This window comes from Bacillus rossius, chromosome 8 (assembly GCF_032445375.1).
Source record: "Bacillus rossius redtenbacheri isolate Brsri chromosome 8, Brsri_v3, whole genome shotgun sequence".
NCBI classification, from domain to species: domain Eukaryota; kingdom Metazoa; phylum Arthropoda; class Insecta; order Phasmatodea; family Bacillidae; genus Bacillus; species Bacillus rossius.
In genome coordinates this window covers 13,055,813-13,072,953 of record NC_086336.1, presented here as the reverse complement: position 1 = coordinate 13,072,953, position 17,141 = coordinate 13,055,813, and the positions used below count along the sequence as shown (strand labels likewise).

Genomic DNA, 17,141 nt, shown 5'->3' with positions numbered 1-17,141 from the left:
AGCCGAAATCTGAAGCCCTAACATTTAATTTTAAGACGTTTACATTTACTTTATAAGTTCAAAGTAAGACAGTAAAACACACGTTTTCAGTTTAAAGGTGAGAAGCAAACTACAAAAATGAATTAAAAATGTTTTTATACATAAACTCTTATCACGTGGCCCAAAATTCGCCAATTGCATTCATTTCCCATACGCAAAGCGTTGTTTTCTACCAAGTCAGAAGCAAAAGAACATTAAAATGCCGGCATTTATCCATTACTTGCAAGCTATCCGTCTTTATAAAGTAGTTTTTAAGGATTCTTAGTGAAATGTAATGACATTTAAGGACTCTTTTTTAATTAAAAAAAAATTAAGGTTTTTTAAGGATATTAAGGAGGCGCAAAACCCCTGAATAATTACATATTTAAGAAATCGTGTCTGGGGACACACACGGTGTGCAGAGCTTTAGAAGAAACTCCACGATTTAAAAACGGCTTAAGATAATCAAGTGGTGTCGTTTTAATGATAAAATATTTAGGAATACGATGCGTAAGGATGAGTCTGCGGGTTTAGTTTTCAAACTGTATTTTTAAGATAGTGGAAATGGATAGAACACGTATTTTCAGAATAATTTTTTGACATTAATTGCCCCGAACAAAATCAAGCACTCATAAAGGTCTTGCACAACGCATTGAATTTCATTTCACCGCCAAATAATGTTGTTCTATTCGAATCACATAGTTTTACCTGTGCACGACTAGAAGACTGCGCGCCAGTTCAGAGGCGACACAGCGCTAGAAGCACTTATCATCCCGCCTCATTGACACTGATACATCCCTAGGGGTGTGTGAGTGTGTTTGTGCGGCGGGATGATAAGTGCGACGCTCGCTGGTGCTTCTAGTGTCGTATCGCCTCTAAAAGCAAGGTTCTGAACTGGAACGCAGTCTTCTCGTCGTCCATAGGACAAATGTGAAATTTGGGCGTTGACCGTAACATTATATGGCATGGCAATGAAGGTAAAGGTGTAATGCAAGTCCCTTAAGTACCGGTTGTTTTACGCCTAAAATATGAGGTGTGGCTGTGTCGACACTGCTGTGTGTTGCACGTGAATACGTGTACGTAACAGGTAATATATATATTTATTTTAACATCATATAATTCACTGTAACTATTTTACACTAATGATTTATATATGCAATCAATATATTTTGATGAGAGCTGACGATTGAAACACAATCTAACGTCTTAGCTTCTCCGAGTCAAAAGTTATACTAAATGGAAATCTCAAAACGCAGCAAAATGACCTAAAATGGCGGCACTTCCCCCTCCACCACGCGCGATGCGCCACAGTCCTCACTTAGCGTAACGAATTCTTTGATCCTTTAGCTATCCGGTGGTGTAATTAAATTTTGGACGGGGATGATAGATATATTAGCTGCAACACCAAACTGTATCCCCCGATTTTGATATCATTCATTTTTTGAACTGCCTCCACATATGGAAACAATTTTAAAGACATATTCACGTCAAAATTACTCTAAAAACAAGCCTTTTTAGCCATTTTAAACTCTTCTAAAAATACAGTTTCAAAAATTAATCCGTTTCGGCCCTCGGCGAACTCTTGAATGCAGACCCCACTCGGACATCTGAGACTGCACGAAGCAGCTCGCCTATCTGCGTCAGGAGCTGGAGAGAGCGCGGACTCGCTCTGGACCGAGGCGCAGCCGGCGACTGGAAGCGCGCCAGGTGGCGCCGGCGAGCGACGAAGTGGAGCGCGGTTCCTCTCGTACAGGGGAAGCCTTTTTTCCACAGACGAGAGAGCCAAACGCCCGATCGTGCATCTTCGGTTTTTTTTTTTTGTTCATTGTAAATAAATATGGCGGTGTTGATAAAAGGAAAGACCATTAACAAGGCAAAGGTATTTATTTGTACGCCGCCATATTTTTCGTTTGCCGTATGTCCGTGAAAGTTTATTTTGGACAACTCATGATAAATAATGGTCAATTAGGTTAGGTTAGCTAAATTATAAATAATTTAAAACATTGTGGACGGTTGATTTGTTTAGGATAGCCACATTAAAGATACTATAAAATCATGTGAACGGTTTCCTAGCGCTGGATAGCTACATATTAAAAAGTTATTTGCTAAGCAACCATAAAATGATTTTACAGTATTTTATATGTAGCTATACTTACCTAATATAACCAACCATCCACAATGTTTTAAAGTAGCTATAATGTAGCTAACCTATCCTAATCGACCGCAAAATTTAATGCCACACCGGTTTATACAATGAGATAGAACGGGAAAAAAAAGCGAGCATGAACTTCGGAGAACTTCGGGGAACTTCGGGTGTGGCTCTCTCGTCTGTGAAATGAAGGCTTCCCCTCGTACAGCGTCTCGCATCGCACATCACGAGCCTTCATTCGCGCACCATGCGCACTCACTACTGCATATCTCCCATTTGCTTTTTACTGACTATATATTACAATTTCACTCTAGCTTTTATTATGTAAAAAATGTATATATACATACTTTATAAAATTTTCCTACTAAGGAAATATCGGGAGGGGGAAGGACGTACACAGTACCTCTTAACTCATAACTCTGTAACATGCATGCATTTGTTGCAGCTTTAAAATGCACGTAAAGAGATTCCAAAACAAAATTTGAAAAAGAACCTCCCCCCCCCAATTAATCCTTTATAACAATAACTGCAACATATATATTCTATTTTAGTAGCAAATCGCCATGGCGTTGTACATACGCACGCGAATATAGTGAATAATAAGCCTAAAATAGCTATCAAAGTAGGTACAGAAGCACTCAAAATACTACTACGGCCAGAATAGCAAAAATATATATTACGAAGTTACTCTAGATTGCTTTTGGTAGGGAAAACTAATTTGAAACGAGAGGGAGTCGAAAGTTTCAAAACACAGGTAAATACGGGAGGGAAGCAAGGATATGTCGATGTAGAATTGATATTTTTATATCTCCTTCCACCAGCATCGCAGGATTAGACAGGATGATCAGCAAAAATCACAAACATAATATCCTGGCATTTCTCAAGGACTCCCATTTCTTTTATGATTTTTGACAAATAAAAATATGTACTTCTTCCATAGAAAACCAGTAACCAATTTTAGCTCCTTCATAACATTGCCGTTGTCACAACGCAATTGCGGATTTTTCAATGTCGTAATAAAACTGTTTACAATACTAGAAAAACCCTGGAACATGCCAAAATTGCTTTTTCTTATATAACAAATGGAACACACCATCACACGCCAAAAAGTACTACACTGCTCAAACATTCCGACACAGCAGCATTGCAACAAAAACTGAAAAATGTAAGCGAGTCTTTCAGTGTTCGCCGGAGATGTGAAACAACTTCGGTAAGGAGCAAATGTGTGCGTTCTCATGTTGAAAATACACTAATAATACCAAACTCCGACACGAAATTTAACGTAGAATTCTTTAAAATAACCCCGAGCGTGATAAATATACGAAAATTGTGATTTCAACTAAATTTCTTGACGCGAATCACACGTAGTTTCCGCACCCACCGCTAGAATTCGTTGCCGGAGCAGCTACTTAGACTATCGAATCATTCCATTTTCAGACAAAAATTAGAAAATTATATATTGAAACTACTCCGATAAAAGCGAAAAAGGCTTGAAAAAATACTAAACAATGTTTTTGGACCTGATTTTGAACAAGGAATTTTACTAAAATACTTCCATCTTTTTAAAGTTAATTAAATAGTTAATACTATAAAGTTTAATTTGGCTTTGTGAACTTGGTTCGCGCCATCTGCCACAGAGGGCAGCACCGTCGTTATACATTTCCTTACCAATAGACTTCCGTTCCATTCAAGAAATTACTCCTACCAAATGCCGAACACCCACAGCTAAGCTGTTACACATCAAAAACAATATCAATATGCACGACACATATAATAGGTTAGCGAATCGGGATTAGCATTTGTCTAAACAATTTTGATTTAAATTCCCTGTACAAACATATGTATATTTCCTTGACTATTCCCTGATTTCTCCAGACATTCAAAAAGCCCTGAAATTACCACGTTTTATTTGATTTCCATGACGGCGTACACCCTTGTATATACGAGTTCAGTGTCATCATTGAATCACCTTGCTCCGTAGCATAATTTAAGATGTGTTTCGAGAAACATCTTTGTACGGAAGAGGGGCGAATTCGATTTATATATATATATATATATATATATATATATATATATATATATATATATATATATATATATATATATATACACACACACACACACACACACACGCATTCATACATACATATACATACATACACACACACATATACACTAACGAAAATGCTTTTGTTTACCTCCTGATATTTTTATAATCATTCTGTAAAAGGTGAAAGCACTAACTTTATTATTTCGCAACCTCAGGTGGAATTACTTAAAGTAAGTAGTATGTTCAAGGGGAGATTTGAAGTTCGCCAAGTAGAATATGAAATTCAATAACAGCGCTATTATTTGTGATGTTGAAATCTGTAAGTTGTTTTGAGTTGTTATTTAGTCGTTGCGAAGGTGACTTATGCAACGTATCTTCCTTCATATTTCGTGGTACTGGTAACTGATTTCTTTAATATACCTACTATGTCCCAAGGTTTGTTTTTCGCAAAAGCTGGCAATTGTTAGAAAATGAAAGGTAGGTAGTGTTAGTCAGCCACATAAATAAATAGTATTAAATGGGTACTTGAACTCCAAAACAATTAATATAACTGATCTAACATAAACAACCCCGTTCACGCGATCTTGCCGTATTTTTTAATGTAACAAACCTAACCAACCGTTAAAACGGTGAACACCTCGTAAACGACTCAAAACATCTCGCAAAGTATATTCCCAGAATGATTTGAAAGAAGAAGAAAAGGTCAGGAAGTAAACAAATGCATTTTCGGATGCTCTCTCGGCAGTAAGGTCCCTCTTATTCGCGAGTTTGCATGCGCGAACGCTGTTGGCAGTTGAGATGGCGTTATTTTCAATGCAGCTTATAACAACCACTGCTGCTGTTTTTACACTCCTCGGAGGCGGTAATTCAAACATACGGTCTCAATTTCATATCATAAATAAAACATTAAAAACAAAAAAAACACTCATTTTGCATGGACTTACTTCTCTGTTCAGTTGACACCAAACATCAAGCAGAATGAAGCAAAATGAAGCTATGACAAGTGAACTTGGAGGGAGTATCAGGGTTGGCAACCCTGAGCGTGCGGCGGGTTGCAGCGCTAAGAATACAAGGTTCATTAAGGGGGGAGATTAGGTCCCGCCATCTTGGATTTTTCCATCTTCTTTGCTGTAATTCTAATTTCGAACTATGTATCCTAATTATTCGCATGTCAGGTAAATCATATGTCTCAGACATTCTATACCTTGTAGCAACCCCATATTTACTAACAGGCTACAGTCTGTAAGCACTGCAAGGAAATAACTTATTATTTCATGCGGGTGACTATTAACTATCAAGATAATCACACCAATTCACAAGTTATGATTCTAACAAGTAGCCAAAGATAAATCATAAGCCATGTCAAGCTATATATATATATATAAACACACACACAGTAAACTCCCTATTATCCGTGGGCGGATGATACGTGGTGCGGATTATCCGCGCATGCTACGATAAAATACAACACATATGTAAATCTGTATTTTATTACAAGTAAGCAAATTTGAACTCTCCTGACGAGTGTATTGTGTGCAGTATACAGTAAACCGCCGCAGTCCTTCTCGGAACTCACGCAGTAGGCTGTCATGCGTTGCTATTTTTGTCTCTGTCGCACTTTGTTTCTAGTCTTATGGTTGAGCACTTTTATATTACATTACTGAAATGTATTGTATATTAATTAGTCAGTAAAATACTAAAATTTAAGCATCATTTAAAATTTTTTTGCTGTTAATTGTAACTTTTACTGTACATAAAGGTCTATATTTTTAAGTTGAAATTAATGTTTCCTTTTTTGTTTCCATTTTCGGCTCTTTTACGGATTATCCGCGATTTTGACTATCCGCGGTGGCCCTGCCACTTAATTTCGCGGATAATCGGGAGTGTACTGTGTATATGATATATATATATCACGGAAGATTTACTGCAAGCAGTTTCACAATATTTGAAACTGCAGGATAGCGAGGTCTAATGCCCCTTAAGTAACGCTCAAACTCTGCGCATCGTAACAACTCGCGTTCCGGTTTACAAAACTCGGCGTTTGCAAATACGCTCCACCGCGAATACAAAGTCTTGTGTGAACAAATGTCGTTAAAATCGTGGCGTCTCAACTGCCCTGTCTACAGCGAAACACAAAAATCGGAAAGCAGTGTCGCGACGCAGTTACCAGGATTTATTGAAGAAGGGGGTCCGGTAATACCATCAGAACTTTTGTAAGAGTAAGTACAATTTATAATTCAATTTCATAATCGCCACATTTGAATCTCGGGGGAGTAGTATACTTTCAGAATACCGACATTTACACGTAGAAATTAAGTTATTATTTTGCTTGAAAAAAATATCTCTTTTTGCACAGCGTACAGGCGTAGGAAGAATTCAAAATACCTATTATTCTGGAAATATTTTGGATACTTCTATAAACTACTGAAACATTTTAATAATTTTATGTAACCAACACAACATCCTTTATGTTCGCCAATATTAAAAAAAATATAGATTTAACATTTTCTCATATTATATGAAGCGAAAATATTTCGAATGTTTTTAACTTAATGCACCCACCATTCAATGTTTTAACGAATTTCACATTATGCCTACTAAAAGTAGTTGACCAATTATGTTTTATATTCAAACACTATTTTCCATATCTTGCACTACTACGTGGTGGTATAAATGTTTTTGGACAAAGTTTTAAGGTAACATTAAGATCGTTATTAATAAATTCAGAAGAATTTTAAGGCAAGAAAAATTTTTATTTTATTATTTTTTGTTTAATTTTGAACACCTGTTTTGACGGAATAGTTCGTTCCATCACAAATACTTTCGCCAAAGGTTTCAGATAAAGTTTAGGAGTCTTACAATAAAATATAATGGATTTGATAGTATATTTAAAAAAAGGTAATTATATTTTGTCCTTCTACCCTTATTTCCACCCCTTGCGGTAATGATTTGTAAAATAAAATTTATTTTAGACAAAAGTTTTCAACAATATGTATTTAAAAAGTTAAACCAAAATATTAAATCGATAGAGTACATCGTTGGGAAGTTTTATTTATTTTCTTATTTCAACCCCAGGGTTTTCAACCCCTTGCAGCAATGGTTTGTATTACCAAAAATTGTTTCAGACAAAGGTTTTGGATAAAAATTATAAGATTTACAAACAATTTGAAAGGATTTGATAGTGTAACTACTAAGGGAGTTATGGATATTCTTTAAATAATGCCCCTCATTTTTTTCAACCTTTGCAGCAACGGTTGTTCTAATCAAAAATTGTTTCCGACAAAATTTTTAGATAAAAAATCATAATATTTACAGCCAATTATAACACGTTTGATGGTGTGCATACGAAAAGGAGATATTTTTTTTGTCCTCCAACCTTTGTTTTCTCAACCCCTTGCAGTACTCCTACGAGTTATAATTAATTCAAACGGATGTAATATTTTCATATAATGTGCGTTACAGTTATTTTGTTTTTGTTTTCAAAAACCTTCCCCATTTATACCCCTTTCGTCGAATATTTGCCATTAACGAACTTGACCTACTAATTTAATGTATTAGTTTGGAAGTGATTTGTGAAAAATTGCGGCCGTTATCGTGTCCACAAAATTGTGATATATATATATATATATATATATATATATCATATATATATATATATCATATATATATATATATATATATATATATATATGAGGTAACAATGTTTTTGGGCCTATGGACAATGAAACGAAAAATTATATTAATATTTTCTGGAAGTCGCGCCATGGTAACGTCTGCAATAGGTAGTATTTCTTTAATTTTTTATAATACTTTGTTCGTAATGAATTGTTTGATGATTTCGTTAGCACAAGTCATATAAACACACAGACGTGTGTCCATATATATATTTATATAATATTTATAAACAGTATTATTATATTAAACACTGTGCCAGAAATTAGGCATTTCGTCACCTTTTTTTAATTTTTTCTATAATTTTAAAATTTTTTGGGGTTTCTTATTTTTTTTTTAATTTATCTGGTTGTCAATGGGGGTGATTTACTTTTTGTTAGGCCGGTGTACGCCACGGATTTAAACTTTGTGCCAGTGGACCGAAGCCCCTTCCCAGGGGGCCAATCTGATATTTTGCTGTCTAATGTGGACATGGTCAGCCCGGTTGAAATTTCCTTCGCCTGCAGTCACGTCCCGAGTTTGTAATTTTAATTCCCTGCATGACCAAAACTGCACAGAGTAGCTCCTGGGCTGCAAGCTGCTACCTTGTAGAGACCTGCTGAGAATAGCATGTCTGGTCACGAATGGGGATCCAGTGGAGCTGCGTTCCCACCGGAGTGGCGTTTTCTGTGCCCCCCTTCCTCTCTCTCCACATCACTTTAGTTCTGAGAAATCCAGGAGCATGACCTGACATGAACTTAGCCAAGAGACCTAAAGAGACCTCCGCGAAACCTAGCGGCAGAAAAAAGCAACTTCACCCATGGTGGCCAGCGAGCTGAGACTACGCTCGTGACACCTGGCGGCGAGTCAGATCACCGCCTCCGTTAGTTCCCCTTTACACCGCCAGAGCGCAGCGTCGCGGTGCCATAAGGCACTATGCTTTCTTCTCGCGGCCTGTAGAAGTCGATTGTTCGTTGCCTTCGTTTCGGTCCGGTAGAGAGCGCGCATGTCGTGTTCTTGTCACGCCCGCCTCGGACTCCTTCGGAGATTTTCGGCTTAGAACCGAACCTTCCCCTCTCCTCCCAAGGGCTTTAGCGCCTGTTTTAATTAGGAGCCTCGTCCGCCCTCGTGGACTCAGTCCTCTGATCGCGGCTACTGTCCACGTCTTCTTGACATCCTCTGCGCTAAGAGGTTTTTCGCGGGAACGGCAATTTTCGGTTGCACTAAAGATGTAGTCAGTTACTTAAGGGATGTGATCCCATTTGTACAGTAGCCAGGCAGAGGTAGTTTTTAGAAAAGTCAGGCGTAGTTAAATTTTTTATTTATATTTAATCCCAAAATTCTGGTTTCCTTCGCGCATCCGCGAGTTATCGGTGCGCGTCATCCTGATGTCGGCGCGAGACACCTCGCGAGCCCTGTGTCCACACCCTGTTTGGTGAGTAATCCGTTTTTTTTTCTCTCTCCCCAAATTCCCGTTGTTTCCTTTCGCGTCAACTGTGTATGACGGTCTGGACGCAGGTCTAATTCGTTTTGAATTTGGGCTGTGTTTCAGACAGGGTCGAAGTTACGGTGGGAGAAATTGCCCCCGCATGATCTTCGGGACCTCCAGCTGATCCCCCCCCCCCCTTGTTAAAAGAGTTTGGCCCGCAGTCCGAGGTCATCCTGGAAAGACCCGGGTGATATGAGATAAATATTTCTTTTTTCACTTAAATAGAAGGAACTAAAACAAAGATACCAGCGAGCAGTGCTTTAAGGACGTCATTCTCAAGAATCTGTAAAATCGAGGAAACTCATAAATATATGTAATTGTTGGGACATTCAAATTTGGTGCAATTTTTAAATTATTGATTATGTAATCAGTGGCGGATTTACCAGTAGGCTGAGTAGGCTTGAGCCTAGGGCGGCAGATTTTTGGGGCGGCAAATTTGGGGACCGATTTTGTTTTTTGCTACCTCATAGAAATCAAAAATATTTCTGCATGACGGTTTTCTGTTTTCTGATGTTTTACAAATAGAAGTCTGCAACAAATTTTGCCGATGACTTTCCCCTCTCCCTTGTCATTGTACGTTCCGTGAATCCGTGTAGCAAACTTCCATATTCCAGAGTAAAACAGCTAGTTCGCTAGTCAGTAAATGCGAATTTTAATGGACAAGGCCTCGGTTGGCACTACACGCCCAAGACAACTATGGTCCCGGGAAAAATGTGACTACCCAAGGTCAGAAGGGCCCCTCCACCCTCCCTCCGCCGCTATCCCTTCCGCCAGACTGTCCCCTCCCTTCTCCTAGTCCGCCTCAAGGGTCGAACCGCGTCATGTCGCGGGTGGGGCGGCAATTAGAGCTGTTACCTCGGGAGTCGGGACCACAGTTGTCTTACGCGTGTATTGCATAACGAATTGATATTTCTACGTAGGTGTGTCGTGTGGACTGTTATTTTTCGAAGTGTTTCGTGAATTGTATCATTGTATGAATATTTTCACAGCACCGGTAAGTAAAAACTTTTTATAATCATAATACATTATAATAAAGCATCTGTAACGATAACGAATAAATTTATTGAAAAAGCCCTGCAATAATATTTTTCATTTTGAAGCTTGGAACATGGTCACGTTAAATTTAGAACATTTTCATATTAACTAAAAATAGTATTCTAAAAGATTGCTCATGGTTATCTTGTCATTTTGTCTTTTTCAATGAAGCAAACATCAAAAAATAGAAATAATAATTCACAATAAACAATTCATCGGAAACCATGCAAAGAAATTTTAATTTTTTCGTGATAGCATTAAAAAAATACGTTTTTACGTTAACTATTTATTATGTGAATTCTGAATGAAGGATAGGGGTGAGCAGGGTAACGTGGCCATCCTAAGATAAAACGATACATAAATTGTATATTGTAATTAAAATCAAAATATAAAATAACCCTTCAATAATATAGTTTTCGTACAATCAAAACACCATTAAAATGTAAATATTGGAGCGACTCATGTTTGTTTTTTGTTTGCCCGTCGCACTAATCGGGTAAATGATATGACATTTTTTTTTCATTTTTCTTTTATCTTAAGGAAACTAAATCACGGGATACCATTTCCGGCCACCTGCACTTGTTTGTGAAATATGAGCCGTCCTTGAGATACTGCCACCTTATCTGCCAAGCCTCTCCTGCTGGCAAATTTTTGTGTAAGGTCGTTCCCCACACGAAAACAACACACACATTGCAAAACACGTTAGAAATTTACAGTGTAGATTAAAAAAAAATGTAAAATGTTCAATAGTTTGTTTTATTATTTAGTAATACATAAATAGAGCTAAGTATATACAGTTCGGGCAAAGTGAACATGCGGTGGTGGCTGGCCACTTTGCCCTCTGAGACGCCATTACAAAAAAACTAGCAAAAAAAAAGACATCTTCTACAGTTATTAATATGTGGTATAAAAGTTTAAAACATGCTAATTTGGATAGGCTATATTAAATAATTATGGCATTACTGTGTATTTAATAATGATCAACAGTAATTATTACTTACCTTACATGTTACATCAGAAATAGTAAAACCAGTAAAACCTTAATAAAACAAATAACTTTCACTGCAAACAGACCGGGTGCTCTCAGAACACTAATGGCGTCTCTTACAAATGTTTCACATCCTCGCTACCAAACTTCATCACTCTCCAGCTGAGTAACAGCCAATGGCCACTTTGCTCGCTCTGGCTACGTTACCCTGCCCTCCCCTATCGCTGCTTGTGTACGAAAAATAAACTTGTTAATTTAATCCTTTCCATTTCAGTTCCTGAAGAAAAAATTGTGAAAATGAGTGATGGGAGAAAGCGACTTAGTGGAGCGGAGTACAAAAAGAAGGCCAAAATAAAAAAAGAAGAACAAGAGCAAATTATACGAAAAACCACAAAAATTGACAGTTTTTTTAAAAATGAAAATTGGGTCGAAAAAACGGGAACTTCAACAATGCAATCTGGAAAGGATGAAACGGACTTTAATTCTGCTGCCCAACTGTCATCTGTTGAACTATCGACTAAAGAAAAAACTGATGATTATGTTCTTGACGACGAGTGCTCCAAAATTGAAGATGCCTCTCAGACCGAATCGTTAAATGATGACCAAAAGCAAACAACTGTAGATCAAAACAAAGATCCAGCTTTATGGGAAATTAACGATACTTTAAGGGAAATTATTGCAAGATGCGGCTTTTATCAAAACAAGTCTTCTGACTTCTCTAAAAGTGGAAAACTATATGCTGATCAACGTCGTTTCTTGCCAGTGAGTATCTTTCAAAGAAAAATGAAAAACAATGAAGTGAAGGACCGAAATTGGCTGGTTTACTCTGAAAGTAAGAGTTCCATATATTGCGGACCATGTTTAGCATTCGGTCCATTGGAGAATAAAACTCAGTTCGAGAACGAAGGATTTAATGACTGGAAAAATGCAGAACACCGAGTAGCTCAGCATGAATACTCTGCGCGTCATAAATCCAGTATCCTTAGTCTGAAAGCTAGAAGTGCGATTGATGGTCGAATCGACAATTTACTGCATTTGCAAATTGATGAAGAAATTACTTATTGGAGAAATGTTCTGAAAAGGGTTGTTGCTGTAGTGAAGCGGCTGTGTTCAAGAGGTCTCGCTTTTAGAGGAAAAAGTGAAAAGTTCGGTGATCCACACAACGGAAATTATTTTATGATTCTGGAACTGTTAGCTGAGTTTGATCCTTTCTTAGCCAGTCATATTGAACGATTTGGGAATCAAGGATCCGGAAGTACCAGTTACTTATCGAAGACCGTTTGTGATGAATTTATACTTTTGATGTGCCATAAAGTCTTGAAGCAAATTGGAGACGAGATAAGAAGGGAGAAATACTTTTCCTTAATCATCGATTCAACACCGGATATAGCACATGTGGACCAGCTCACCTTCGTGATTCGGTATGTTTTAGAAACAGGAGAACCCTGTGAAAGATTCCTCAAGTTTTTGCCCTCAGTGGGACATAAAGCTGAAGAAATGTTTGCTGCCATTACTTCGGAACTAAAAACCTTGGGTTTGAACATTGAAGACTGCCGTGGACAATCGTATGACAATGCCGCAAATATGTCTGGCATATACAATGGCTTACAGGCTAAAATTCAAAGTCAAGCACCGTTTGCTTTTTTCGTTCCTTGCTCTGCCCATTCTTTAAATTTAGTGGCAACTGTGACTGCTGAATCTTGCACAGAAGCTTGTCGATTCTTCATGTTGCTCCAAGAAATATACGTTTTTTTTTTCAAGTTCAACACAACGCTGGAAGATATTGATGACTGAAGTCGGAGAAGGCAAAACAGTCAAGAGAGTAAACCTCACACGTTGGTCAGCTAGAGAGGATGCATGCAGAAGTTTGAGAGATTCGTGGCACGAAGTCATTAAAGCTTTGGAAACAATCAGGAATGACTGCACCGAAAAGCCTGTCACAAGAAATGAAGCAATGGGAATTCTTTCAAAATTAAAAAAAACTGGAAACAGCGTTAATGGTTGTTGTGTGGAATGTTTTTTGGAAAGAATAAACAAAGTAAATGTTCAAATCCAGGCTTCTACCGTAGATTTGATTACTGTAGCCGATCTTTATGAATCTCTTCGCAAGTTTTTCGTAGAGCAACGAGAAAACTTCAAGTATTTCGAAGAAATGGCAATGGAATTAAGTGCGTCGAAGCAGTACACAAAAGACTTGGGAAAAAGACAACTGAAAAGAAAAAAATTTGATGATGAAACACCCGATGAAGAAATGAGTATGACAGCGAGTGATACTAGCGATACTTTCAGGGTTAATACATTTCTCGTCATCATTGATAGACTCGTATCCGAATTAGAAAAAAGGAAGAAGGCATACGACAATTTCAATGAAAAATTTTCATTTCTGACCAAAATGAGCGAGTTATCATTATCAACCCTTACGAAAAAGGCTCTGTCCTTAGAAAAAATGTATCCTAATGATTTAGAGACTGAGTTGGTTCAAGAATGCATACATTTTCAAAGCCACATATCTTCGCAAAGCATTCTGGTAAAACCAGATTTTACATCATTACAGAGTCTATCTTCGTTTCTGCGAAAACAAAGTTTGCAGAACGTTTATCCGAACTTGGACATAGCCCTTCGTATGGCCTTATGTACACCAGCGACAAATTGTTTGGGTGAGAGAAGTTTTTCTTGTCTAAAAAGGGTAAAAAATTATCTGAGATCGACCTTGAGCCAAGAAAAATTAAACGCTTTATCACTTTTGTGCATAGAGTCGGAATTAATGAACAATATTACTTACGACGATATAATCGATGATTTTGCCAACAAAAAATCGCGCAAAAAGGGATTGTAACGAACTTAATCTAGGACATGAAAATTGTAGAGGCAAGGGCGGCAAAAACTTTGCAGCCTATACCTGGAAATTTGTAAATCCGCCACTGTATGTAATAATTTTTTGTTAAGGTGTAATATGTATTATTTTAAATAATCCTGGGGCGCCCCCCTTTAACTTTGTTAATTACTAAGATTTTTATTGTCAGGTTTGAATAATACGAACACAAAAGTCCTTAATAATAAACCAGGGAACCTATAGACCAAGCTACTTGTGTAGTGTTAATTTATTTATGATATACCTTCTTCCCTTAAAAGATCCACCAGCTCCCAAGTTGCTTGTGTCAGGGAGATCCAAATTATCTTGTTCTCCACCTCGTGCCACCTCTGGTCAATAACTTTATTTTTCTTATTTTTCTTACCCAGCAAGTTTCCAAGGCTCTTTTTAATTAATTTAAAATAATTTAATTTTGAGGCACGAGGGGCGTTACAACACGTGTCACTTTTGTATGAAAGACGTGCTTCCAGTAACACGCGTGCAAACCAGCATGAAATAGAGACTACTTAGAAACACAATTCCTGTTGCTTCTATGTATGAGGCATGTCGGTCTATAACAGGGAGGAAAAACATATCGTAGCCCACTAAGGATTACAATAATCCTTTAAAAATAATTTATCTTTGACCTTACATTGCTTTAATTTTCTAATTCTCTTTTCCTAAGGCGGGGTCACACTAAGGCGGGGTCACAAACGAGAAGCCTATGATGTACATTCTGTATTGCACAGACCCGAACAAGCCCGAATATCTACCTTCGGCCAACTACGGGATAATTATTTATTACTTTACAAAATTGTGGATGGTTGGTTATGTTAGGTTAGTATAGCTACATTAAAAATACTCTCAAATCATTTTAATGGTTGTTTAGGAATTGGCCGAAGGTAGATATTCAGACTTGTTCGGGTCTGTGCAATACAGAATGTACATCATTGGCTTCCCGTCACAAACACCATATTGATTTTTGTTTCATGTTCAGTTAATTACTATTTGTTAAGGAATATATCTGCAAATGTAACACTATACACTTCTTGGAATTGTTGTTCTGTCACATATATTTACAAAATATTTTTACTAAGTGTTGCGTGTTCGGTGTAAAAATGCGCGCAAGTGGTAACAATTCACAGAGCGCACAGCAGTCGGGAAGCATGCTTGCGGCGGAACCACGAACGCAAGGGCTGTATGTGAATGGCTCCCGAGGTCACTGACCTGGCCGAGGCGGTGGGCGGGCCCCAGCTGGCGCAGGCCACGCCCCTCCTGTTGTCGCACGTGCCTGTCGCGCTGCTGGTCACCACGCGCTCTGCAACACACACCCACACACACACACATACACTCAGGTGCCCGCTCAGGCCGGGGGAGCTGAATTGTTGCCCCTTGGATGGGCAACCCTTCACGATTTTTCTGACAGTGGTTAGTTTGTAAAGTGACCTGACCTAACCTAACCTGTCAGAAAAATCCTGATGTTCTGCCCTTCCAAGAGGCAACATTCCGACAACCTTTCAAAAACACCACTGTCAGAAAAATCCTGATGGACAGCCTTCCAAGGGGCAACAATTCAGACAACCTTTCAAAAACACCACTGTTAAAGATATCCTGATGGGCTGCCCTTTCAAGGGGCAAGTTTTCAGGATTATTTAAACACTTAAAGAAATATTTTTTTTATAAATTGGATGGGCTGCCCTTCCAGTCGCTGTACAAACAAACCATTGCCAGAAAATCCTGAAGGGCTGCCCTTCCAGTCGCCTCCTCAAGCCAAGCCATCCAGGAATCTGCAAGTACCTGGTCAACTGATATCCGACTACAAGGCAGTATTTTCACGTGGTTCTCCACATGAGGCAGGGTCTGCATGGATGGAACGGGGCCGACACTCACAGGAGCCGGCTGCCCTACACCAGGAACAGCCTAAATAATGAGTGGGTTGAGATGAGACAGGACATGGAGCGCGACGGAATTAATTGGCGGGGGAAACGGGACTACCCCGAGAAAACTCAAAAGGCCACGACGGAGGCGGTAACGTCCGCCAAGTTTCCCACTGCCGAAAATCCTGGTCATCTTGGTTGTATAGTTCTTAACACTGTATAGTTTTTTTTTAAATTATGTTTAACGCTAATTACTTGCTGAAGTGTTGTGAACATGTTTGTTAAACGATACTCGTTTAATGATGGGAATTTTTTTGTATATTTCCTAGTCAGTTCATTCTAAGCTATTAAACTTCTAGTATATTGAATATGTGTGTGTGTTTTTACGGTATGACCGTTTACAAAACTAATGTGTGAGTTTGGGTACTGGAATTGTGTGTCCGGTTATGCATTTGAATTAACTGCGGTCGTTTGTAAATTAGTTTTTAGTTAAGGTTCTTATAATGTGATAATATTATTATTAATATGCCATAAAATAAGAACCCATGATTTATACATTTCCGAAAAAAATAATTGTACAGTTAATCCTAATGCTTTGGAAAAATCGATGTGTTTACTACCAAATTACTTTATTTGTAAATTCATAGATGGCAGCGTAGTGAGCGATTGGATTTAGGTACAGAAAATCAGCATTCAGTTTCCGCCAATGACAGCCACGTGGGTAGGAGAAAAAAAAGTCCATATCCACCTATGGTTTTTGGTAACAACATATCGACATACCAGCCCACACCCGTACGACATCTCACATTCTAAAGCATTTTCGTAATTTGTAATAAAATTGTTTGTTTTTTTTCTCTCTCTAAATTATAAAAAATAACTTAAGGATAAACTACCTACTCTAGTACCTACGAAATTCAGTTAAACGACTTAAGGGAAAAAAACAAGAATAAAGAATATATAAAAAATGACTTTAGGGTAAACTACTCTAGTACCTATACGAAGTTCAGTTAAACGACTTTAGAAAAAAAAATAA

The 17,141-nt window shown here is 38.0% G+C and overlaps 1 protein-coding gene across 2 annotated transcripts in view; it reads right to left on the bottom strand.

Annotated features, from left to right (window-relative positions):
- The window catches only part of LOC134535524 (uncharacterized), a 295,751-nt gene that overhangs the window by 196,958 nt on the left and 81,652 nt on the right, over window positions 1-17,141 (bottom strand). For both annotated transcript variants that reach the window (XM_063374667.1, XM_063374666.1), the window contains one exon: window positions 15,459-15,549. In XM_063374667.1, the coding sequence (XP_063230737.1) occupies window positions 15,459-15,549 (91 nt within the window). The remainder of the gene's footprint in view (window positions 1-15,458; window positions 15,550-17,141) is intronic.